This window comes from Barbus barbus (genome assembly GCF_936440315.1).
Source record: "Barbus barbus genome assembly, chromosome: 48".
NCBI classification, from domain to species: domain Eukaryota; kingdom Metazoa; phylum Chordata; class Actinopteri; order Cypriniformes; family Cyprinidae; genus Barbus; species Barbus barbus.
In genome coordinates, this window is record NC_136726.1 from 18,270,350 (window position 1) to 18,294,797 (window position 24,448).

Below are 24,448 nucleotides of genomic sequence, written 5' to 3' on the forward strand. Positions count from 1 at the left end.
CCTTCGAGGTTGGGTAAACTGTTGTTACTGCAGGTACCATTAAGGTTGAGACAGGTTTTGTAGCAAGGTGTATGACAAGGACTGTAATGCCATGTACAATCTTCTGTTCCATTATTGTAGTAGTCACAGTACACAGCTGAAAGAGAAACAAGGACAGAAGTATGAATGTGTACAGTTGAACTAAAAGAAATGCAATAAAACTGCAGAACATTGTTAAAAGAAAGAAATCACTTCAAGCAATGATCAGGCAATCAGTTTATACACATTATCTTTTTTTGTGAAAACACAGTAGCTGAAAATTCAGAATCTGCATGAATCACATTTAAAGATTACACAATAAGATGTGGACTAGAATTAAACATGCTTACGGCAGATCTCAGGTGTTCTCCAGTTCACACAAACACCTTTCTCATTGCAGGATTGAGCATAAGCTGCAACAGCTGTACAGAAGCACTCACAATCTCCACCTGTGTCACATGCACATGCGTCCTTCACACAGTTATCATAATATGGTTTTGGATGCACCTGTGGGAACATGCATTTCCATCCTTAAAAAATATGTAGGATTCTTGTATACCACATTATAGGGAACTCCATTTATTCACTCAGAAGTCTTTGCAACTGTACCTTTTGATGGCAGTCTTTGAATGGACCATCGATATCCTCGATGATGATACATTGTATTTTTGCCCATGTCTCTCGATTGGGGGTATCAATGCATGGGTTGTAGTTTGGTTTTGCATCCAGACAGTTGTCTACATTCCAGCTGTCCACAAACTCCAGGATATTTGAAGTTGGCAAATTTCCCTGAGTGGTAAAGTCATCTTTTCCATTTCCATTGTAATTTCCACACAGACCACAAACATCTCCCTGTCAAAAAAACAATAAAGCACAGATGTTGCGCTACAAATAAATCAAATTCAGGGACTGTTGTAAATTGTTTGGAAGCGTAAGTTAAAAGCATAAAAAATTGAAGATCATGAGTCATGGCTTCAACTCACCATGTGCTGAGGTTGCAGAATGATGCGGACGGTGGTTTTGCGGTCCCACAAAACTGTCAGCCCAATGTTAGCATCAATGACAAGGTACATCCCAACGTTTCTCTCAGTGTACTTGATCTCTGAATCACTTCCAGTATCATTGGTTATTACCTTTCCATCAGAAAGCTCTAGCACAGTCCTCTGTGTGAGAGAGAAGTAAAAAAAACAGTCGTAAACTTCGTAAAACAACTTTAGAATCCAGTGACAGACATTAACTATATATTGCTTTCAAATGTTGAAGATAATGAGGGGTGGAAATCCTTCATTGGCCTTTAAAATGAAAAAATGTGTACACTATTATTGTCTTATACAACACATAACAATAAGTTTAACATGCTGAACAGCTAAAATCGTTTATTTTTCTCTGAATGTATCACATAGTATTGAATATTTTGCTAAACATAAAACTGCATAGCATGCTACGCCTGTGGCCTTACCCCCAAATATATCTTGACAGCCTTTGTACATGTGGTTCCTGTTGTTCCACAAGGCAGATTCTCAGTGATTATATGAAAATTGCCAGTTTTATTTCCACATTTGTTCTGCAAAACAAGAGAACGTGCTGTGTTGCCTACTGAAGGAAGAGCTTTATTTGTAATTTAAAAAAAAATAAAGCCTCTGACCAAATGCACATACCTGAGCAGCAATATAACGGCAATCTCCCCTAAAGCCAAATGTTTGCTGATCAAACGTTTTATAATGTCCACTGCCGTAAATGGTGCATATGCCTGGACACTTATATTTTGTACATTTCCATTTTCCTCGTTTGCAAGTGCTGTAAATATAGAGGGAGACTACAGTATTATACTACAGATCATTAAAGGCCAGGTTGTATTTCCTCATTATTTAGGGGTTTTATGGTAATGTAACTTTAATGTATCAATGGTAATGACAGTTGTTTTATACTGGGTTATTATTGTCATTAAAAAAGAAATTAAAACAATTGAAAAACATTTCATTACTTGAAATAAAATAACACCGTTTTTACAGACCATTGATTGCAATCTATGGTTATCTCAGCTCCTGGTGCATAATACAGTCCATCATGTTTACACGGGCAGTTATCCGGTTTAACACAATGTCCTCTCCCATCATCCAATAGACCAACCGGACACTGGCAGCCAGACTGACAGTCCAGTGAGAACTGTAAAGAAGGGAAGTAAACATTATGTACAAGCAAAATGCTGTTATCCACACTAATAACACTATCAGCAAAATCAAGTGATAGACTCTGGGAAAGAAAAAGAGAGAAGAGACTCACACAGTCAACTTCCTGTTGCAAACAAGTCTTTGCACACTCCAATCCATGTTCATCTTGGGCTGCTGTACTGCAGTTGAAAAAAACCTTCGGAGAGGAACATCCTGCGAAATATATCAGACGCTGCATCATTCATGTACTTGTTGTATAAGAAACCATATTCAAAAACTGTTTACAATAGTGTCAAGCAATAGTGAAAACATAAACAATTGTGATAAAAGTTAACTTGTACAGCATGATTTATATTTGCCTTCTGCCACCTTGTTGTCTAACATATCAGCACTGGCCATTAAAAATTCAAATTAATCAACCACTATTTATTGCTCACTGTTTGTTGTTTATTAAAACCTTGGTACGCCAGTTCATTTCAATATCACATTTGATTTTGATGTCACATAGGCTACAGATGTCATGATAGCCCAGTACTAGTGATGGTAGTCCATATAAACTGAATACAAACTCATTTAACCTATGCAGTAGATGAAAGTAACATTTCATACCCAGAATTCGGGATTTCCAGGAACGACAGTGAAGTTTTCCATTCATGCAAACACTGGACAGAGAAATAAGATCAAATTGTATATTAAATTCATAGTTTTAAAATTTCTTGTATAACTTCTCCACTAATACCCACAATATATTATCATTCACTTACCAGTGTTCATCCCTAATGGTGAAAGACTTGCCGGGATGAATTTTCTGTCCGTTGTGGTAACATGGGCATTTTTCCATAGGTACACACAGATCATTCTCATCCTGGTAGAGTCCCTCTGGACATGCGCATCCATCAACGGGCACAAAGTCAACACTGCAGCTTTGGCGCTCAGAGGAGAGAGACAGACAGGTACGCTGACAGTTCTGCAGCTCATAGGAGTAGTTCTGTGAGGCCGGGCAATTCTCTGTATATTTCTCTGTGGAGATCAGATTGAAAGAGATTTTGTCTTAAAGATGCATGTAGCAAAATTGGTTACACTTTATTTTGATAGTCCACTTAGACATTCTACATGTCAACTAATTCTCATTCATTTGCCACTACATGTGTACTTACTCTCAGAGTAGACTGTTAGGGTAGGTTTAGGGTTAGTAGAATAAGTTGACATACTTGCAAAGTGTGTCATAGTCAGTATGTTGTGGACCCATCAAAATAAAGTGTTAGAAGTTATTAAGCAGACAGTCTACTAATACTCTAATGACTGCTAGTTTACATGTAGTTGCAAAGTTACTTACTGTTACTAGAATGTATAAAGTGGACTATCGAAATAAAGCGTTACCGCAAAATTACATAAGCATTCTTCTAATCTTCTAGGTTAGATTATTTTGAAGCTTTTTGAGACACCCAAATATAATGACCCCACTTGTAAAGGATGCCCTTCCTAAAAAATAAAGTCAGCTATATTGTTTTATATACTTACACAGTGTTTGAAAAATGGTAAGCATTATACTATAAAGATATGAAGTTGGCATCAACTTTTCATTACTACCGAATTAAAATTAAATTATGAAAATATTACCTGGAAAATATTCACCTTTAATTCAAGATGTAAAAACCTGAACCTTTAGAATTCAATTCAAATATATTTAAAATTACATTTATAATACAGAGATAATAATGCAAAGGAAAAATTGTCGACTTCAAAGACTGTGAGATTAGCATTTTCTCCCTCACAAAATTGTATGCAAAAAAAAGTTAATCACACGACTTAGCATTAAATAGACTTTTGACGTTTTGTTCACTGAAATATCCCCCTTATCCATCCATCTACAGAATAAATAATTTTCAGCCATCTTACTGCACACAATGTCTCTCCAGCCTTGGAGGATTATTCCTTTAGCCGCACAGGCCCGGGCGTACGCAGAGAACACTGTACACAGACAATCCTCACTCTTCTCACAGGTACAGCTGGAGTATTTGCATCTCTGAAAGTACATAGACATGTTGTGTCACTGTGGAAGCCGGGATAAATGGAATTAAATCGGTCCTTGATTTAAAGCTAAATAGAAATATATATATATATAAAAAAGCACAAATTACTAAAACTGAACATGTAAGCATAAAAGCTCATTTAAAATATTAATAAATACTATAATACACAACTGGGTTGCTCAGTTTCAAAAGGTTAAGAAAATGCTGCTTGTCTGTATATAATCTGCTACTGTTTCATATCATACTTTGTAGTAGCTGTCTGGATTGACAGTGGTGTGACATTTGGCAAAGAGGCTCTCCTTGTCCTTCATCTTGGAACACCAGTGCTCAGCGAAGTGCTCTAAAAGCATCATAAAAGATGGCAATTTAATTAAAACTTCTACTTAACAAAACATGCATAAATGAGCAGATACTTTATTAAAACATGGGCACCATGTAATTTTATGTGGAAATACTGGCTGATGCAACATATTGGTAGAATACTGACACCTGTTGATGTGGTTTTCGGTCATACGTGAACACACTAGTGCTCTTGATCGCTTCCGAATCTATTGCTATCCAATCTACTTATAATCCCTTCGGTATATGTATAAAACAATACGAATACAAAATTAAAAACTAATCGCCATATTGACTTTGGAAGTAAAAAGTCTCTCACCGCTGTCACTGCTGTAGGAACAGGGGTCGTCCAGTCTCTCAGTACGGTCGGGGCAGTTGGACTGGGCCTTCCAGGCATTTGCAAAGGAAACCGCTGTACTTTCCACCCCTCCCTGAGGAGTCTTCAGATCATCTGACAGCACTTTGTTAAAATTTCCACAGATACCTGCATAAACAAACAAACACCACAACATTGGCTATCATGATGAGTTCACTTTTTAATGCAGATGTTGCTTTTTAAGACAGATGTCTCACCACAAGTCTTGCCCTGGAAGCTTTGGTCTACGGTGATGTAGACCTGCATAAGAGGCACCAGCTGTACCTGCACCTGCAGCCCAAAGGTGGTCTGAAGCATGATGTGAAACGATGACGGCATGAACACCGTGAAGTCAGCTGAGAGAAAAAGAATCAAGGAACTTGAAAAACACTTCATATATATATATATTAGCACATAGGCTCTAAAGCACAGAAAATAAATCAAAAGCTTCTTCTCCTTCACCTGTCATGTAAGGAAGTGAAATTTCTGCATTGTGTTGCACCGTCCCGTCAGCTTTAATAATCAGGGGCTGAAGAAAAAAGAGCACCGTCATAGTTTTATTTTGCACAAGTTACACTGCTTTTCAATTTTTTTAAAATTAAATACTATTATTGTTAGCAAGGACACATTACATTGAATAAAAATAACAGTAAAGTCTGCTGTTTTATTTCTATTCCTCAAGGAATCTTGAAAATCTATCACGTTTTCCAGAAAATGTTTAAGCAGCACAATTGTTTTCAACATTAATGATAAGAAATGTTTTTGCAGCAAATCAACATGTTAGAATGATTTCTGAAACATCACAAGACACTGAAGATTGAAAATTCCTACATTGCAATCACAGGAATATATTACGTTCAAATATATTACAATAGAAAACAGTTGCTTAACAATATTACTGTTTTAACTGTATATGCAGCCTTGGTAAGCATAAACATCTGAAACATTTTACTGACCTTAAACATTTGAACAGCACTGTAATTATGTACATCTCATTACTCACTCAAACTGTCAAAAAGACACTGTTTGCTATAAAAGTCAAATATATAAGATTGTGGAAGTAGAGAGGTGTACTCACATTTTTCATGTTGTTGTCAAACAGCACCACAACAGACTTTAAACAGGTGTCACTTTGATGAGTAAAACAAGGAACGATCAGACCCAGTATGATGAACTTGGACTCCTCACAGTCCTACAAAAACAAATGCAGAAGTTAGCATATTTTAAGAATTTCACATATTCCGAAAGCATGGATACAAACCAAAGAAAAACCAACATGTCTTAGCAATTAAATAAGGTGTAGCTAGTAACTAAAACACACTTACTTTTGAGAGCACATAGTTACAGTCTCCATGGAAAGTGAATTCTTTCCCGTCAAAGGTGGTGAAGTGAGATCCTTCCTCTACGGAGCACAGGCCAGGGCCAGGAATACTCGTACAAATCCAGTTTCCCTCCTTACATATACTGAATTACACAATACAATTACAAACAGATGTGGTGATACATATTTTTCTTGTCTACGAGTAATAAAATACATGAAAGGACACAAAATGCACTAGGATAAAAAAGTGCCATACATATGGATATTGAGTTAAATGTGTTTTCTTACCATTCTTCCTCATCTTCGCGTAGGATCTCTCCTGTGCTGTAGACACGGTCATGCTTACACTGACACTTTTCTGCTGGGATGCAGCCCGTGTTTAAGATGTCATCAAACACAGTTCCTATAATGAAGATGCAATGAAACAATATCAACTTGATGTGGTTCTAATGTGGAAAAATACAATAAAAACAGTAATATTATGAAACGTTATTACAATTTAACGCTTTTGTAACATTATAAATGCTGTTACTGTTACTTTTGATCAATTTAATGCACCCTTTCTGTATGTAAAAAAACCAGACTTTTGAACAGTAGTTTATATTATATAAATGGTGGTACTGACCTGGCGGGCAAAAGCATCCATCGGTGTTGTGTTCCTCACACAGTGTGTTTGTGTCTTTGTGTGAGCATGTGTCCATACAGGGGGAGCCGCTTTCAGAATGTACCATATTGTATGGGCACGTCACATCTGCATAGGAATACAAGACACACAACTGCTTTACAGCTGCTATAATAAGGAACAGCTCAAAATGGAAGAATCATATCACTTTCACCAGAATTATCAAGGCATTTCTTACCACAGAAGTTTGCTGTTCTCCAGGACGGCGGAGTTCCTCCGGCATGAGAGCACTGACGTGAATATTCAGACAAAGTCGCACAGAGCGCAGAGATGCTGGTGTCTTCATCTTCAGGTTGGCTCGAGCAAATATCATTCATACAGGCCTTGATATATGGCTCTGGGTTCACAACCCAGCTACAAGAAGACCACTTTTCATCCTCCAAAAGGTCTGCACAATCTGCCCGCTGTTGTGAAAAGGACATGGAACATCTTGAAGGGCCATATTAAGTAACAATAGTAAAAGTTGCTGTTGTGACTAACAATTTAATTTGGAATGATCAACTTTCTTCTGTAACTTACAAATTTTTCACATTTGTCCACTACATTTTGCTCATCGTCGTTTTCAAAAGGATCTTCGCAGACATGTGTTGGATTGGGAACTCTGTGCATATTACCAAACTCAGCATAGCCAACCCTCCGTCCTGTAATAAATAAGACAGTCACTTGATTTTGCATATTCTTAAAGTTCTTGGAGATTCATCGAATTTGGAATCCATGAGGAATAAACATTGATATTGTTTATAATTGGTCAAATAATCACTATATGCAGAAAAGTAAGAAATCAGGCTGTAAAAGTTACTTACCAGATTCAATGAACTCACTATAAACTGGAACGCCATTGAAATCGCCACACAGTCCACAAGTCCGATTGGAATATTTGGGGTCTAATTCCACCTAACAAAGCACCCCACACAATTGTTAGATCATTTGACTTAATATTTGTGGCCATTTGGACTTTATGTCAGTAGTGATGTTATGTGATCAGAGCAAGCAAAACAATGGAATATGGAATATCATTTGTGTTCAGTCTTATGGGAAAAGGCCAGTGCCAGCCAATGACGTAAAAATACAAAACAAAATGGTACCAGATTATTACCAAGTTACCGTGGTATTGCACAGTACTTGTTTTGTCAGTATACACATGTAAATTTTACTTGCAGACTTAAATTCACTATTGTTAACAACTATGTTCATAAGGATGGAAATACGCTTCAGTGCGTCACAGAGAATTGCCTTATATAGCATTTTACTTCACTGCTTCTTGCACAATATGCTACTGTCTGTTCACTTCCTTGAAACTGTCATGTTGAGCAATAAATTAATTCTGCTCCTTTAGGTACTTAAAAAGATAATAAACGTCAAATATAATGCCACAGCCATCTCCAGCGTGATTTTGAAGTTCTCTGTCTGTAAATCGTGTATTACGCCATTTCAGTTTGGCCGTTTGCTGTAAAGACTCGTCCAATCATCAGAGAAGCCCAATAAAGTGACCGCATTGTCCAATTAAAAAAATAAATAAAATATTAGATTATTTTCTAGTCCACAAAGCATTTGAGATTCTATTACGCAGATTCATTTTATTAGTCAACCGTGCCACAACTAAATAAATCATGTTTTACCCAAGCTTTACATGCTAGTTTGTGGTCTAAACTGGTTGTAAGGATGCAAATAACAGAGCAGTTCTGGGGCACCATTGACTTCCTTAGTATTTTTTTATTCCTACCATGGAAGTCAAAGGTGCCCCGAAACAGCCTGGTTACAAACTTTCTTCAAAATATCTTCCTTTGTGTTCGGCAGAACAAAAAAATTCATACAGGTTTGGAACTACTTGAGGATGAGTAAATGATGACTGGATTTTCATTTTTGGGTGAACTATCCCTTTAATAGCTGATTTTTCTAGTGAATAAAAGACATCTAGCAGCACTAGCTGTGTTGTGTGATTCACTAACAAATGAATCATACGAGCGGTTCTTTTTAATGAATCAAAAACACTCCCTATCCACTACATAGTGCACTATATCGGGTGTCAGACATTTTGTAGTGCTGTCCGAATTCTGTATGAACGACTTCATTCCCTACATGCGTTCACTACTTTTTACCCACAATGCATTCTGATTTTGAGTGTACAACTGATGTACACTCGCTGAAGCACTATTTCCCACAATCCAATGCGGCAGAAGTAGGAGTGAGCGGGTTTGAATGAGAGATGCCATTTAAATGATGATCATTTGGTGTATATTTAAAATATACGGTATACGGTAATATATTCGGTGGTGGCGTATTCATTCTGATGTCAAATTAACGGTCGCAGCCATTGTCATCTTATCTGTGAGCAAAAACGCTGCTCGGGGGCGTTTCATACTACAAAATACATCAAATTATGAACGTGTTAATGTGAGTTTATTGTGGTTGACAGTATTTTAATAGTATTTAATTATTATGAAAATAAGCATTACAAAACAATTTAATAATATACCATCAATGAAACCACAAAGCTAATTACAATATAAAGTCATTTTAAGTGTTATTGCCATTAACACTATTTTCTAAATTATAAAAGTACTTATGTGACGAAGATGTTTTGCAGAGTTTACACGGTCTCACGCACAGTTCACTTCATTTCGTTCACTCCTTCTGATATAGTCCACTCAGCTGCTATACACTATATAGGGATTAGTGAATAAGTGAACGAGAGAGCGATTTCAGACACAGCTAGAAGAGTACATACAAGTGACTCATAATGTATGAACCGATTCTATAGGTTACATGAATCACTCATCTGACACAATTACTGAACTCTTGTCCATCTTAGAAGGAATTAAGCAAGTTTAGTGTATTTAAGGTTTGCAATTCTTAAATCAGATATCCATTTGAAAACCTATAGTTAAAAACAAGGCTTTAGTCATAAAATTATGTAGGCAGTGCTGCAAAACTATTAACTTTTTACCACAACAAGAATAGCAATGTACACATATCGCAAGATTTACAGTCATTACTTTTATAAATAATTTTGACATGAAAATTCAAATATTTTTCTATTAATCCATTAGTCTGCATTAATCTATTTTGACAAATCTTCCATTCGAAAATGAATCCTGCATTTATGTTTGTGTCACTCCTGATATTTTACTGCTTGTACAGGGTATATGGCCCTTAGAAGCACGAGAATAAAACATTTATTCAAATTCTGAACAGATTATATTTAGACTATAAATATATTTAGACTATATCTTTTGATTCTGGTTAAAGATGTACTTTCATAGGAGTTGTTTTGAGCTCATGATGAGCCGGACTAGTCTATAAACTCACCATGACGGCATCCTCTTTGTTCCATGTGACAGTGATGCCCATTTTGGAATAGAGTTTGGTGTAAATGGTGTTCTCTTCCACAAGAATCCCTGCGACGTGCACAGGCAGCGTTACTCTGAACAAGAGAAAGGATTCAAATGAAAGATTGACCAACCAGAATACATTTAAAGCCTTTTACAGCTGGTTGTGTTCCCCAGAATCTTACTTTTCTCCATTGACTATGACCTGTTTCTCGGTCAACTCAATGCCGATGTCACTGATGGAAACAGAGACTCTGCTGATCTTTGGGCCAGTGCTGTGTTCTGTTCTCTTCACGTGAACCGAGAACTGGCGAATGAGGCTTTGGCATTCGGACACCAGGTTATACTCGCATGTGCCTGGGAACTGATACACGTCTCCATCGAACGTCTTGAAGTGGAAGTTTCCCCACATGCTACAGATGTTGTTGACATGGTTGCTGGGATAGACTGCAAAAAAATGTGAGAAAACAAAGAAATGTGAAAAGTTTGACTTATTTTAGAAGAAAAATAAAGAAAAGAAAAGAAAGAAAAATATAATTTATTAAATATAAATTAAATACAAATTTCTTTAAGTTCTTAAATTTCTTTAAGCTTTTCAAATGTTGATCACTGAAAAAAAAAATTATGTGAAACATATAATTTACTATTAAAATATATGCTTACAGCAGTTCTATGAATGCATTATGAAAATGAATTATATGCCCTTAAATTTGAATTACAATTATTTTCCCTATTTGCAAACTCAATTAAAATTCAGGCATTCTCAGATACTTCCTGCATTTGGTCACTTGGTTACATTTGTCAATCCACAAATTTAAGGAAAGTTGAAGTCATCGTGAAGGGAAGTAAATGAACTTTGTCACTTTGTTCACAATTAAAATTGTGACAATATAAGTACACACTTAACATTTCATATATTGAATCTTAAATATAAAAGCTTCCAAACTGTATACTGATTGAACTAAAATTAAAATAAAATAAAAAGGTGTGTATAATATTGTCAAATTAAAATTGTGACAATATAAGTACACACTTAACATTTCATATATTGAATCTTAAATATAAAATCTTCCAAATTGTATACTGATTGAACTAAATTTAAGTAATAAAATAAAATAAAATAGTGTCTTATTGAGGGGACGTCAAATTATAACAATATCAGTAATTTGTTATTTAGTAGTAAAAATAATTATATTATAATATATAAGGACAGGATTTAGACAGATGTGATTAAAAAATTAAAAAATATATATAATATTTTAATAAAAAATATTTAGAAAATCATACAGTCAGGGTTTAGAGAAATATTATGCTAATAATAAAAAAAAAAAAAAAAGTTTTTAAAAATAAAATAAACGAGACAGATGACACCCCTCAAGAACCATTTCAAGTATGAAATTTTTGACTGATTGTTAACTCTTACCCGTCTTTGAATCAACCTGGATGCTGGTAAGCGCCAGAAGCAGTATGCAGACTATAGATGTTCTCCACTCCATGGTGGGAGGTGAGTGTTGTCTACAGGTAGAGCTGCAGTACTGTTGGATTTCTTTTATATCATTTCTCATTCACCTTTCACTCCCCACCCAACAGGGAGGGTCTGCCAGCTTTCTGTGGTGTATGTGACAGAAAAAAAGTCAACATGCTATGTGATGGCATGTGTGTGTGTGTGTGTGTGTGAGGGCGGCAGTTCCTCTGCCTCTGCAAACAGTGTTTGATGTGACATTTAATAAAATTATGCAATGAATATTATATTTACAGCAGGGTGTGAATAATTTACAATTTCAATGTACATGTGTGATGGGGATTAGTAACAATAACTGCTAAAACCTGCAAAATAAATATACAATACATGATTAATAAACCATTTAGCAGCTGATATGGAGAATGAGATGAAGACTAATGGTCTTGTGTAAATAACTAGTCTTACGTGTCCTGAGTTACTTTCTAGACATCCATATACATTTCTCAAGAAGGATATGATCATAAATGTGTCAAATTAATCAAATTTTCCATCAAGCTTGCAGCGAAATGGCAGTGCATGTCGAGTGTCCACATATATGATTGCGTGTGAGGTTTGAATATCCTGTCTGTGATGCAGATAATTTGACGTTCAGCATCTTTGCAGGTACACAGGTGTGTCTCAAGCTCCTGAATGCCACCTGTGCTTTCGTGAATTCAAACAAACTAACCATTCACCATCTGGCAGTGCTCATATCCTGATCCTTTACTTGTTAAAGATTTTAGACTTGAGAGAAATGTGACGTCATGCATAACCATTTATGGCTGTTTCTTCAGCTGTTTTTTTCAAGCATGGCTGACCCTGTTGACCTTTCGAAAATGATTAGTTAATCCGGAAATTAAACATTAGGCATCAAAAAGTTCTACAGTATTTAAAGTGAATTAAAAAAAAAATAATAATAAAAAAAAAATAATAAAATAAAATAAAATAAAAAAGTCTTACTGAGGGGACACCAAATGGTAACAAGATAGGACATTTCTGATTGTTGTTTAGTTGCAGTACAAATAACCAAATTTTTACAGACAGGATTTAGACAACATGATGCTAATAAAAATTAATTAAAACCTAATAATAAAAAATAAATAAATAAATAAAATCGATTTATGGGTATATGGGCATATTTGACCCTGTGCAACGTTTGAAAAATAATTAATTCATCATCATTGAAAGCTTACTTATTTTAAGAATTTAAAGTAGAATGTCCAAGCTGCTAATTTATGTATCCTAAATATACATACTTTTTTTTTTTTCCAATTACAAAATAAATCGTTGATATTTTGCTTTTTTATTTGTGTTCAGGCTCTTTACTGCTATTGTTGTTGCAACTTTTTTTTTTAAAGAAAAATCTAAGTTTCATTAAGAAGGAAATATTGCAAAATACAGTACATCTGATAATGCAATACTACGCACACTTTTTAAGTTCTACTTTCAGTATATTTTATTCAAATATAATATTTTAATCAAGGCATGGGGAACTATAGAGAGATTATACAGTAAAACATATAAAATTGTATTTGAAATTCAGTTTGCAAGCTCAAATGGATTCATCTCTGTATTCCTTAAAATGGTAAATTCAGGAACACTGATATTAAATTATTTACAGAATGAAATTTAAAGCTGCAGTCTGTAACTTTTTTTGGTTAAAAATGATCCAAAATCAATATTTGAGCAAGTACATAACCAGCCAGTGTTCAAATCTATCACCTTACTTTAGCCCGATTCACAATGGTTAGCTTCTAATAATGTTTTCTACGGGTAGGTTTTCGTGGGAAATTTGAGCATCATTACGTCACGTCAGTAAACATAAAGAAATTGTACCTAGGATAGTTCAACCAAAAATGTTCTAAACCTCTATGAATTTCTTTGTTCTCCTCAACATAAAAGAAGATACTTTGAAAAATGATCGCAACCAGTTTCTGGTCCCCCATTGACTCCAATTATAGTTTATTTTTTCATACTATGGAAGTCATGGGGGCCCAGCAACTGTCTGATTACCAGTATTGTTCTAAATATATTATTTTGCATTCAACAGCAGAAGGAATCTCATACAGGTTTAGAACAACAACAGAATTTTCTTTTTTTGGGTGAACTATTCCTCTAAAGCAGCCTAATATAGCTGCTGTTGCCATTTGTGTCAATAATGTAAATCAAACATCAGAAAGAAAATCACTTACTTAAAGCACTATTATTCAGTGCTTTATGTATTTCAAGTAGGTCGATTTCTTATGATCTTTGTTCTGTTGTAGCCTAATTTGTGACTGTGTCTTCAGTAAGCTTATTGTCTTCAGTAAGCTTATTTTTACTTAGGCTAGTATTATATTATATATATATATATATATATATATAGTATTATATATACAAACCCGATTCCAAAAAAGTTGGGACACTGTACAAATTGTGAATAAAAACAGAATGCAATGATGTGGAAGTTTCAAATTTCAATATTTTATTCAGAATACAACATAGATGACATATCAAATGTTTAAACTGAGAAAATGTATCATTTTAAGGGAAAAATAAGTTTATTTTAAATTTCATGGCATCAACACATCTCAAAAAAGTTGGGACAAGGCCATGTTTACCACTGTGTGGCATCCCCTCTTCTTTTTATAACAGTCTGCAAACGTCTGGAGACTGAGGAGACAAGTTGCTCAAGTTTAGGAATAGGAATGTTGTCCCATTCTTGTCTAATACAGGCTTCTAGTTGCTCAACTGTCTTAGGTCTTCTTTGTCGCATCTTCCTCTTTATGATGCGCCAAATGTTTTCTATGGGTGAAAGATCTGGACTGCAGGCTGGCCATTTCAGTACCCGAATCCTCCTCCTACGCAGCCATGATGTTGTAATTGATGCAGTATGTGGTCTGGTATTGTCATGTTGGAAAATGCAAGGTCTTCCCTGAAAGAGACAACGTCTGGATGGGAGCATATGTTGTTCTAGAACTTGGATATACCTTTCAGCATTGATGGTGCCTTTCCAGATGTGTAAGCTGCCCATGCCACACGCACTCATGCAACCCCATACCATCAGAGATGCAGGCTTCTGAACTGAGCGCTGATAACAACTTGGGTTGTCCTTGTCCTCTTTAGTCCGGATGACATGGCGTCCCAATTTTCCAAAAAGAACTTCAAATTTTGATTCGTCTGACCACAGAACAGTTTTCCACTTTTCCACAGTCCATTTTAAATAAGCCTTGGCCCAGAGAAAACGCCTGCACTGCTGGATCATGTTTAGATATGGCTTCTTTTTTGACCTATAGAGTTTTAGCCGGCAACGGCGAATGGCACGGTGGATTGTGTTCACCGACAATGTTTTCTGGAAGTATTCCTGAGCCCATGTTGTGATTTCCATTACAGTAGCATTCCTGTATGTGATGCAGTGCCGTCTAAGGGCCCGAAGATCAGGGGCATCCAGTATGGTTTTCCAGCCTTGACCCTTACGCACAGAGATTGTTCCAGATTCTCTGAATCTTTGGATGATATTATGCACTGTAGATGATGATAACTTCAAACTCTTTGCAATTTTTCTCTGAGAAACTCCTTTCTGATATTGCTCCACTATTTTTCGCCGCAGCATTGGGGTAATTGGTGATCCTCTTGCCATCTTGACTTCTGAGAGACACTGCCACTCTGAGAGGCTATTTTTATACCCAATCACGTTGCCAATTGACCTAATAAGTTGCAAATTGGTCCTCCAGCTGTTCCTTATATGTACATTTAACTTTTCCGGCCTCTTATTGCTACCTGTCCCAACTTTTTTGGAATGTGTAGCTCTCATGAAATCCAAAATGAGCCAATATTTGGCATGCCATTTCAAAATGTCTCACTTTCAACATTTGATATGTTATCTATATTCTATTGTGAATAAAATAAAAGTTTATGAGATTTGTAAATTATTGCATTCCTTTTTAGTCGTAATTTGTACAGTGTCCCAACTTTTTTGGAATCGGGTTTGTATATATATATAATTATTGTGATGGGGGGCCCTGCAGTAAGTCATAGGCCTGGGGCCAAGTGCAGTCTTAATGCGGCCCTGCTCACAGCAGCTAGAATAATTAAATGTCAAAAAAATCATTTTGATGGCGAATTGTAATCCAGAAAGGATAATGTGTTTATGAAACACATGTGAATGAAATTAAATTATATTCCAGTTTTAAATGTGCTTCTGATTACAGATAGCCTGGGATTACACAAGAAAACCAGAAAACCAGTTCGAAGGGAGCATAGTTTGCTTTTTGGGTTAAAATCATTTCTTGGTATGAAATTCGATTTGTATGACAATTAGATATTAGACTGTACAGAAATTGAAATCTACATGCTAATACACACTATACTCATTGTCATGCAATGCTGATGTTGTTAACATGAATAATTTGAGAATAAAGTATAACAATAATAATAATTTGCAAGGTTTAATGTGATATGAGCTAACCGATCTTTAGATTAAATCACCATTGGTAGTGCAATTTATTGTAATGCTTTTTTCCTCAGTTGGTCAGAACAAATGTGGCAGACTTGTTACTTACTTGTTCAGATGGCAATATACGGTGAAAATTCTTATTTGGGTCATATATGTGACCCTGGACCACAAAAGTCTTAAGTCATTGGGGTATATTTGTAGCAATAGCCAAAAATACATAGTATGGGTCAAAATTATGGTTTTGTGGTCCAGGGTCACATATTACAAGACGTAGGCTAGAATCTTCGATTACTAAGTATAGGATTCACACCGGTGTGGTGACTGACAGCTACACATTCACCTCAAAACATTAGATTCATCTGCGCTCATGCAGGAGCACAACCCCACGCAATGAAGATAACTCCACAAGAAACAACAATTCCAAGTTTTCAAACAGAGATGGTGACAAAGAGGCAAAACTTATGGACTGCAGCTTTTATTAAAAAAACAAAAAAAAAGAGTTTATTGACATGGCCCTTCATTCTTTTCTTTACACAGTGAATAATCAGAAGGCTGGCATGGCATTAGACAACAAGTAAATTCAGGCCCTCCTTTGTAAATCATTGTTCAGTCAACAGCAAATATAATAATTTTGTGATATTGAGATCTGCTCAAGCCATCAGACAACTTCTTTCAGAAGAGCAACAGTTCCTCCAAAGGTAAACATCAGGTTTTTGATGAGCATGCAAAGTGAGATCCGATACAAAGGCTCCACCTTTTTGTAACACCGCAAAGCAAGTGTTGACAGTCCAAGAAACAGCTGTTCTTCAGAAAATACCCTTATGAAACCGGGCAACATTGTTGGCAAAGGGAGGGAACAAATATAAAACATTGATTAGATAAACCAACATTGGTTGTACTGCGTTGAGTTTCTATTGCCACTGCCTCATTTGACATGAATCTTGCATATAGTGACTGCATTACATTGCCTCGGTTATCAAACCGAGTTCAGAACAGTACAAAAGTAATTCTAGGGAAAGAGTAAAAAATCTGAACTAAATCAGAAAAAAATAAAGAATTAAAAAAAATCAAAGACTAAAAATCTGGATTAGCCTATAGGCTAGCATAACATATTCGCTTATTTGTGTGCCAACAATCATATTATTATATATCATTATGTATCATATTACACTAACTATGCACCTTGCAGTTAATGCTTAAAATGTTGTTTCAAGGACACGCCCACAATAAATTCATGGATATTCATGTAGCCCATACTCCACCCACTGGAACAGTTTTTTTGCAAAAACTGAAGCTTTGTCCAAATACTCACATTTGCAGTCTTTGCACTTGACTACTTAAATGACTTATTTCCTGTATTTGGCCCAAGTGTTCAAGTGAGGATGAAGACCACAAGTGTGTGTCGAACTTTCCATTACCTGATGGGACACACACTTATAGTGTTGTAAAAATGTAAGTATTTACATAGCTTTATTTTAATTTGAATTTGAAATACTTTGCATTTTAAAATCAACTTTTAAATGTCTGTTCAGTAGTTCCTATAACATGACATCATTTAATTTGTGGTGCTTCTAATTAAGTGATTTAAAGCAGTTGCAAATGTTGTACAAAATTATATTGTAATATCTAATTAATAAATGAATATTTAACTTACATTGGAAAGGTTTCCGTGACCTCTCGCGAGATCTGATGCATGATGGGATACGCTTAGCCTCGAATAGCGCTCCGTAGCGGTATTCGAGATAGCATGGATTTAGTAGCTATTAAGGGCACTGCACTTTGGCATTTTGAAGACATGGGACAGACTTGCACACTTCCTGTCGCGCGCACACGCTCTCAAATGTCCAAGACCACAAGTTTGGGTATTTGGACAAAGCCTGAATTTTTCACGACAACCAGGGTTTTAAATTAATACTGTGTTACAGGCAGGTTTTTGAGCCCGTAAGCCATGACTTCAAACCACGACTCATGACTTTGTAGCGTTCCAGGCAAGTCACGCCAAACTGCCTGAGTGCAAGGAATTGTGGTAGCTAGATGTAAACAAACCAGCATGGCGTTATATTGTCCTAAAGTTATTTCTCACCATGTACCACTTGCATAAACGCAGCATCCATAGGAGCTGCAATTGTTGTTTCGCGGGCTATGCGACGTCAGAGCGTGGAACTGGGAGTACATCGATCTAGTACGAGTTCATGGTTGGGAAGTCACAGGTTTGACTGCCGTTCCAGTGCACTTTCATGGGTAGAAGGTTGGAAAAACACGGGTTACGGGTTGCCTGGAACGCAGCATAACACCCGCCAAATGCAGGTAAAAATCAGTTGTGGCGGGTAACATCGTCAAATTACTAGCCAATTTGGTGGTTACTTTTCGTAAATTATGTTCACTCATTAATGTCTTGGGGAAGTTCATGCAAGCCAAGTCTGCACAGGTTTAGCACAAATACTGAACTCATGAGACAGCATGACAAGCCAAACAAAACACACCTACAGAGTGCACGCATACACAAAGTGATTGTCCATGCGTACCATTCGGAAGGGCTCATCCCTATGCCCTAATCCCTTCAAAGGGTTTACCCTCCGGAGTGAGAGCTTCGAAGGGTTGAAGGGTGTAGGCAGGGGCATCATGCACTCATTATTTTTGAGGGGGCACGAGTTGGGGGAGAGTTCGTCATGTGACACACAGCAGCCACAACAGCATATGTTTTATTTATTTTTTCCTTTTTATTCGAAACATTCTCAAATGCATTAACTATATCAGGAAATAACTTGATTGTCACCTTTAGATTATGTTACTTGATCTAGTGGGCGATGGTCAAAGTAACCTAATAATGTAATCTATTAACTATGCATAAAAACCTGTCTGTTTAATTAATGAAACAAATATGGGTGTCATGCCATAACATATTTTAATACGACTGACTTTATATTTAATGTGAATTTAACATTGAAAGTTAATGTGAATAAAAACTGTTTCTTCTGCGTCATTATACGGAGGCGCAAAGGATCATGAGGGCCCGAAGTATCCATCAGTTGTACCTTTCGAAATCCTTCATTCCGAAGGGTTGGGAAATTCTGAGCACTTTGGTTTGGAACAACACTTCAGTATGGCGGCCATGATTGTTTTCACTCCGAAAGTGCTCTTCGGAAGGCGATAAATATATCGTTTGTAACGCACCGTAAGTCTGGTTAGACTAACTTAGTGCGTGTGCGCATTTAGGGTTAGCAGAAATTGTGTATATTTCGATCTATTCATATAGTGAATCAATATCACACGAAGAGTGCCGTTTTTTCTTTAAAAATCAGGTTACAAATATGATATTGATTTTATACAACAGTTCAATAAACAATAAGTTCATATCAAGAGACTTACGTTTTAGACACCATATTGGCTGTTTTTGCTCTATTTCGCCAACAAAAAACATTCCAAACACAGCCACAGCACTGTTCTGCGTCTCTGAGCAACATGATGGTGTTTTGTTCCTGAATGAATCAATCAACCATTTAAATGGCACGGTTCAATCGCAACGACTTAGTGACTTGCTGTCACCTGCAAACGGTTTTAATTTCACATTTAAAGTATTTTTTCATTTTTAAATAATTTCAAATATCAGTATTCAACATTTCATGTTTAAAATATCAAAACATTATTTATGCTAAAGCATCCAATGTCCCTCTAAACTGCATTAACATGTGAAAAAAACATCTTCAGATGCATCTTCTGTAAAGATAAATTTTCTTGATAGTGATTTCATTTGTTTAGTAACAGCCTAAATGTATTATTATTATAATTGACTGATTAAATGTAAGTATTTGACTCAAGAATATCAAAAACTTTAGGAGTCAGCTTAAGATATCAGCACAATAACACACTTAGCAAAATATTGTCTAATTATCTTTATCGATACAATCCCAGAAAATACTGAGATATTTTTCTTTTCTTTTTTTTGGCAATATCTCACACCCCTAGTACTGACACAAAATGATTTGCAACAGTAGCTTTGTCACGTCCAGTGTAGAGAGCCTCAAGCTGTTGGTTTATTTCCCCTTTTTTTTGGCCAGTAGAAGCTATGAATGGCCGTAACTTCAAAAATTTGTAGCCAAATTGGCTGGTGAGTGAAAAAGTTCATTTCAAACACTACTTCGTTGTTCTCCCATGCGATGTCTTCATTTTCTTGTTTTAACTTTCCAAAGGTTCTAGTCATGTATCAAATTTTTCCTCACAATAGAAATCGCAGGATAGATAGCTATAACATAACCCTAGACAACGGTTAGTATTTTCACAAATAGTCTACCTGAATCAGAATTAAGTGCTCTGTAATAAGTTAAATTAAGAGCATGTGTGGATAATTGTTTTGAGTCTGGAGAAATGTGTAAAACCGACTGAGAAATGCTGTTAGACAGGTGCATGCTGAAGTCAATTTCAGTAGGTGGACGACAGGGACCTCTTATAGTGAGGCGTGTAGGGACTGCAGATATGGATATGACGATACCTTTTTGTGGTCAGGTAGGTAGTCTATATACAGTGAGATTCAAAATCCAAATTAAACATGGACAAAGTTTTAGTATTTTTATATACTGGAGATTATTTATGTCTAAGTATACAATGTTAAATGTTTAAATGATCAAGAAGTTGACTTTTAAAATAAATTACCTGTAAATCTTCTAAAATCTTTAAAAAGTCTTTGTACTTTAATCATTGTGAGATATCCCGTTTTTAAGTGTTGGTGGTTTTATTTCAGTGCTTTCACAGGGACTTTTGAAAAAATCCAGTGGACTGGAATTGATGCTTTTAATTATGCTTTATTGTGATTTTAATTCACTTCATTTGGAAGGAAAAGTACATAATTATCTCAAGCATTTCCAAAGAATCTACCAAATAAAAGAAAAAATGTCCAGGATCCCATTTGAGAGATACCAATACAGACTAGAGTTAACCATACCCCTGGATGAAACCAGACAGAAAAATAAATAAATGGTGCAATATAACTTTATCCATTAATGCACTGTAACAATCATCACTATTGCCATATTTGGATATATATTTTGAAATTGTTGTTTTCTTTGGTTGTCAGATTATTGGTTCATATACAAATCAGTCAAGCAAGATCTTTTATTCAATGGTATTCTAGTCTTTACACTTAACTGGAGTGCATGAGCAGCTCTCTATGCATTTGTAGTTATGAAGGATCTCGCTGCTGTTGGCACACTTCAGTGTCACCGGTCGAAGGGTGAATTTCTCCTCCTGGAAGCAGGAATAGCTGTGCATCAAATCGTTCATGTACATCAAATACCTGCGCAGGTTTCCAAGAAACCCCCAGTTAGATGAGTGTAGTACTGAATGTGAGTTTATTCTAATAAAGCAGTGTCTCCACAAAGGATTGGATGCTTAAGGCAGACTTAAAATGTATTCAATTTCATCGAATAAATGGAAAAATATGAAACCAATTGGCTACTGCAAATTAAATAAACTTAGAATAAATTTAATAAACCCAATTGACTTTAATTGAGGACATTATATTTCTCAATCCTGTTGCCAAAGGGGGGAAAAAAAGTATTTTTATTTAATTTATGGGAAATATAAGACTACAAATCAACATTTAGTACCAAACTAGATTGTTGAGCACCAGTTTAAATTAGTTTTTATTTGCAAAGCTGTTATCCTATTTTTTCATTTTAACATTTTATTAATATTGATCATTACTGTTCATTGTTTGGTCCTCAGAAAGGAGGTTTTATGAAATATTATGTTAAGTATGACAGTATGACTCAGAAGCAATACAGTTCATCTGAGAACTCAAGAGAACAAAAAATGAGTATATTTGTAATCAACAGGGGTGCAATGCTCTCACATTGATTTGGTGTCACAGTGGCCAGTGCAGGATGTAATTTCTACATCCTCGATGGAAGTACAATCTTTGAAAAAAAAGTTGCAACATTCTCTCTGTCACTGTACATAAGTTCCTCCAAAGGCAAATATCAGGTTTGATGTGCATGTATGTAAAGTGAGATGATGGCTCCAACATTTTGTAACACCAAACAGAAACAGCTGTTCCTTCATGAAACGGAGCACATTGTTGGCACAGGGAGGGAACAAACATAAAACATTGATTAGATAAACCAACATGACTGCCTCTAGTTTCTATTGACACTGCCTCATTTGATATAGGCCTATATGTTGTGTATGTACAGACAGTGTAAGACTGCAGTACATGCATTGCCTCGATTATTAGATTAGCCTACTGAGTTCAAGTGCGAAAAGAGTATAATATAACCATCGAGTTGAGGATTTGTACAGTTTACAATCATTTACAATCCATATCAAATCTGAATGTAACACAGGCCTACAGGAATGGACATTATACAAATACAGTGGGGTTCAGAAGTCTGAGACCACATTGAAACGTGAAAAAGTTATAAGGTAAAATAGGAAATAGGAAATGTAAGAAATATTCTGCACTGTTTTAGGTCATTAGTCAATTTATGATAAAGATATGAAACACAGACAGTGTGAACAAGGAATCTTCCTCCAGGGGGCGCATGGAGGATCAGAAAACCACATTCAAATGATGTTTTTTTGTCCCATAGAGGCATTTTACATTAAAAAAGTGTAACCGTTTAAATATTCATGTAGAGAACTGGTGACTGACATACAGAAATCCGACCAAAGACAATATTAAAGCACCAATTTGCACCAGTCACAGCCTTATCACCCTGCAGCCCAAGACTGGTTGCCCACTGAAGCTAAGCAGGGTTGAGTCTGGTCAGTACCTGGATGGGAGACCTCCTGGGAAAACTAGGTTGCTGTTGGAAGAGGTGTTATTGAGGCCAGCAGGGGGTGCTCACCCTGTGGTCTGTGTGGGTACTAACGCCCCAGTGTAGTGAGGTGGACACTATACTGTCAAAAAGCACCATCTTTCGGATGAGACGTTAAACCGAGGTCCTGACTCTCTGTGGTCATTAAAAATCCCATGGCACTTCTCGTAAAAAAGTAGGGGTGTAACCCTGGTGTCCTGGCCAAATTCCCTCCACTGGCCTCTGACCATCATGGCCTCCTATAATCCCCATCCACTTGATTGGCTCTATGGCTGTGTCCAAATTCAGGGTCTGCATCCTCCTTAGGATCCTTCCTACCCGGTTGAAGGAGGAGGGATCCTCCGACGTCCGCAAAACCCGGAAGTCGGTGTTTGTGAATTTGGACAGCCTACCCTTCTTTCAGTTCCCTCCCTTACCCGTTGCTCATATCCTGTCGCCTAGCAACCGTGACAGCGCCAAGCAAGAAGCGGGAAAATGGACAAACAAAGAGTTATTCTCCTCATTTTAATTATTTTGGAAGAAATAAAGCAATTAAATAAATTAAATACTTTCTTTGCTCGTTGTCGGAGAGTTTTTTATATCAGACTACAAGACAGTTTTTAAGTATTCTACTAATTTCTCCTACAAATTCATTGAGCCGAAGCATAAACTTTAGCTTGTTTTGTCAGAGAAACTCCTCTCCCACTCCGCTACCGCTCGCTTCGTCCGCCATTACGCTCTGCCGAAAAGAATTATGGGATAGGTAGGACGGGAAAGGATCCACCACACCCATCCTTCCAATTCGGGGAAAAGGAGGACGTATTTGTGGGCCGCATTTGAAGGATCCTACGAATTTGGACAGCCTTCGTCGCGGCGCTGTGACGTAACATCCTTCAAATGAGTACTCCGAAGGATGCAGACCCTGAATTTGGACACAGCCTATGACTCTCTCTCCTCTCCACCTGTAGCTGGTGTGTGGTGAGCGCACTGGTGCCGTTGTACTGTGGCTGCCGTCGCATCATCCAAGTGGATGCTGCACATTGGTGGTGGTTGAGGAGAGACCCCCAAATGATTGTAAAGCACTTTGGGTGTACAGCTATACACAAAGCGCTATATAAATGCATCATTCATTCATTCATTCATTCAGTTTAGCCTAATCAGATTCGTGCCTTGTGCAAATGACCTTCGTCCTGTTCTATCTCTAGACCAGTGCTTCCCAAACCTGTCCTGGAGGCCCCTCTGCCCTGCACATTTTGTATGTCTCCCTCATCTAACACACCTGATTCCACTCATCAGCTCATTAGTAGAGACTGCAAGAACTAAATTGGGTGTGTCTGATTAGGGAGACATACAAAATGTGCAGGGCAGGGGGTCCTCCAGGACAGGTTTGGGAAGCACTACTCTAGACAATAGCCTAAATAGCTACATAATTACACTTAAACATTTACAGACACTGAATAAAAAAAAAAAAAA

General features: G+C 36.6%; 1 protein-coding gene across 1 annotated transcript in view; it reads right to left on the minus strand.

Annotated features, from left to right (window-relative positions):
* LOC306867027 (mucin-2-like) overlaps positions 1 to 11,744 on the minus strand; it is a gene marked incomplete at both ends in the record, with an annotated part of 28,340 nt that extends 16,596 nt beyond the window's left edge. The window contains 25 exons of the mRNA XM_079412491.1: positions 2 to 136; positions 369 to 525; positions 628 to 870; positions 1,002 to 1,181; positions 1,478 to 1,582; positions 1,677 to 1,815; positions 2,033 to 2,184; positions 2,302 to 2,402; positions 2,799 to 2,851; positions 2,954 to 3,209; positions 4,089 to 4,215; positions 4,468 to 4,562; positions 4,881 to 5,045; positions 5,135 to 5,272; positions 5,379 to 5,445; positions 5,995 to 6,108; positions 6,242 to 6,380; positions 6,526 to 6,640; positions 6,863 to 6,988; positions 7,098 to 7,323; positions 7,439 to 7,560; positions 7,723 to 7,813; positions 10,229 to 10,343; positions 10,434 to 10,695; positions 11,672 to 11,744. Coding sequence (XP_079268617.1) covers positions 2 to 136; positions 369 to 525; positions 628 to 870; positions 1,002 to 1,181; positions 1,478 to 1,582; positions 1,677 to 1,815; positions 2,033 to 2,184; positions 2,302 to 2,402; positions 2,799 to 2,851; positions 2,954 to 3,209; positions 4,089 to 4,215; positions 4,468 to 4,562; positions 4,881 to 5,045; positions 5,135 to 5,272; positions 5,379 to 5,445; positions 5,995 to 6,108; positions 6,242 to 6,380; positions 6,526 to 6,640; positions 6,863 to 6,988; positions 7,098 to 7,323; positions 7,439 to 7,560; positions 7,723 to 7,813; positions 10,229 to 10,343; positions 10,434 to 10,695; positions 11,672 to 11,744 — 3,496 coding nt within the window. The remainder of the gene's footprint in view (position 1; positions 137 to 368; positions 526 to 627; positions 871 to 1,001; positions 1,182 to 1,477; positions 1,583 to 1,676; positions 1,816 to 2,032; positions 2,185 to 2,301; positions 2,403 to 2,798; positions 2,852 to 2,953; positions 3,210 to 4,088; positions 4,216 to 4,467; positions 4,563 to 4,880; positions 5,046 to 5,134; positions 5,273 to 5,378; positions 5,446 to 5,994; positions 6,109 to 6,241; positions 6,381 to 6,525; positions 6,641 to 6,862; positions 6,989 to 7,097; positions 7,324 to 7,438; positions 7,561 to 7,722; positions 7,814 to 10,228; positions 10,344 to 10,433; positions 10,696 to 11,671) is intronic.
* Positions 11,745 to 24,448: the final 12,704 nt, after the last annotated feature.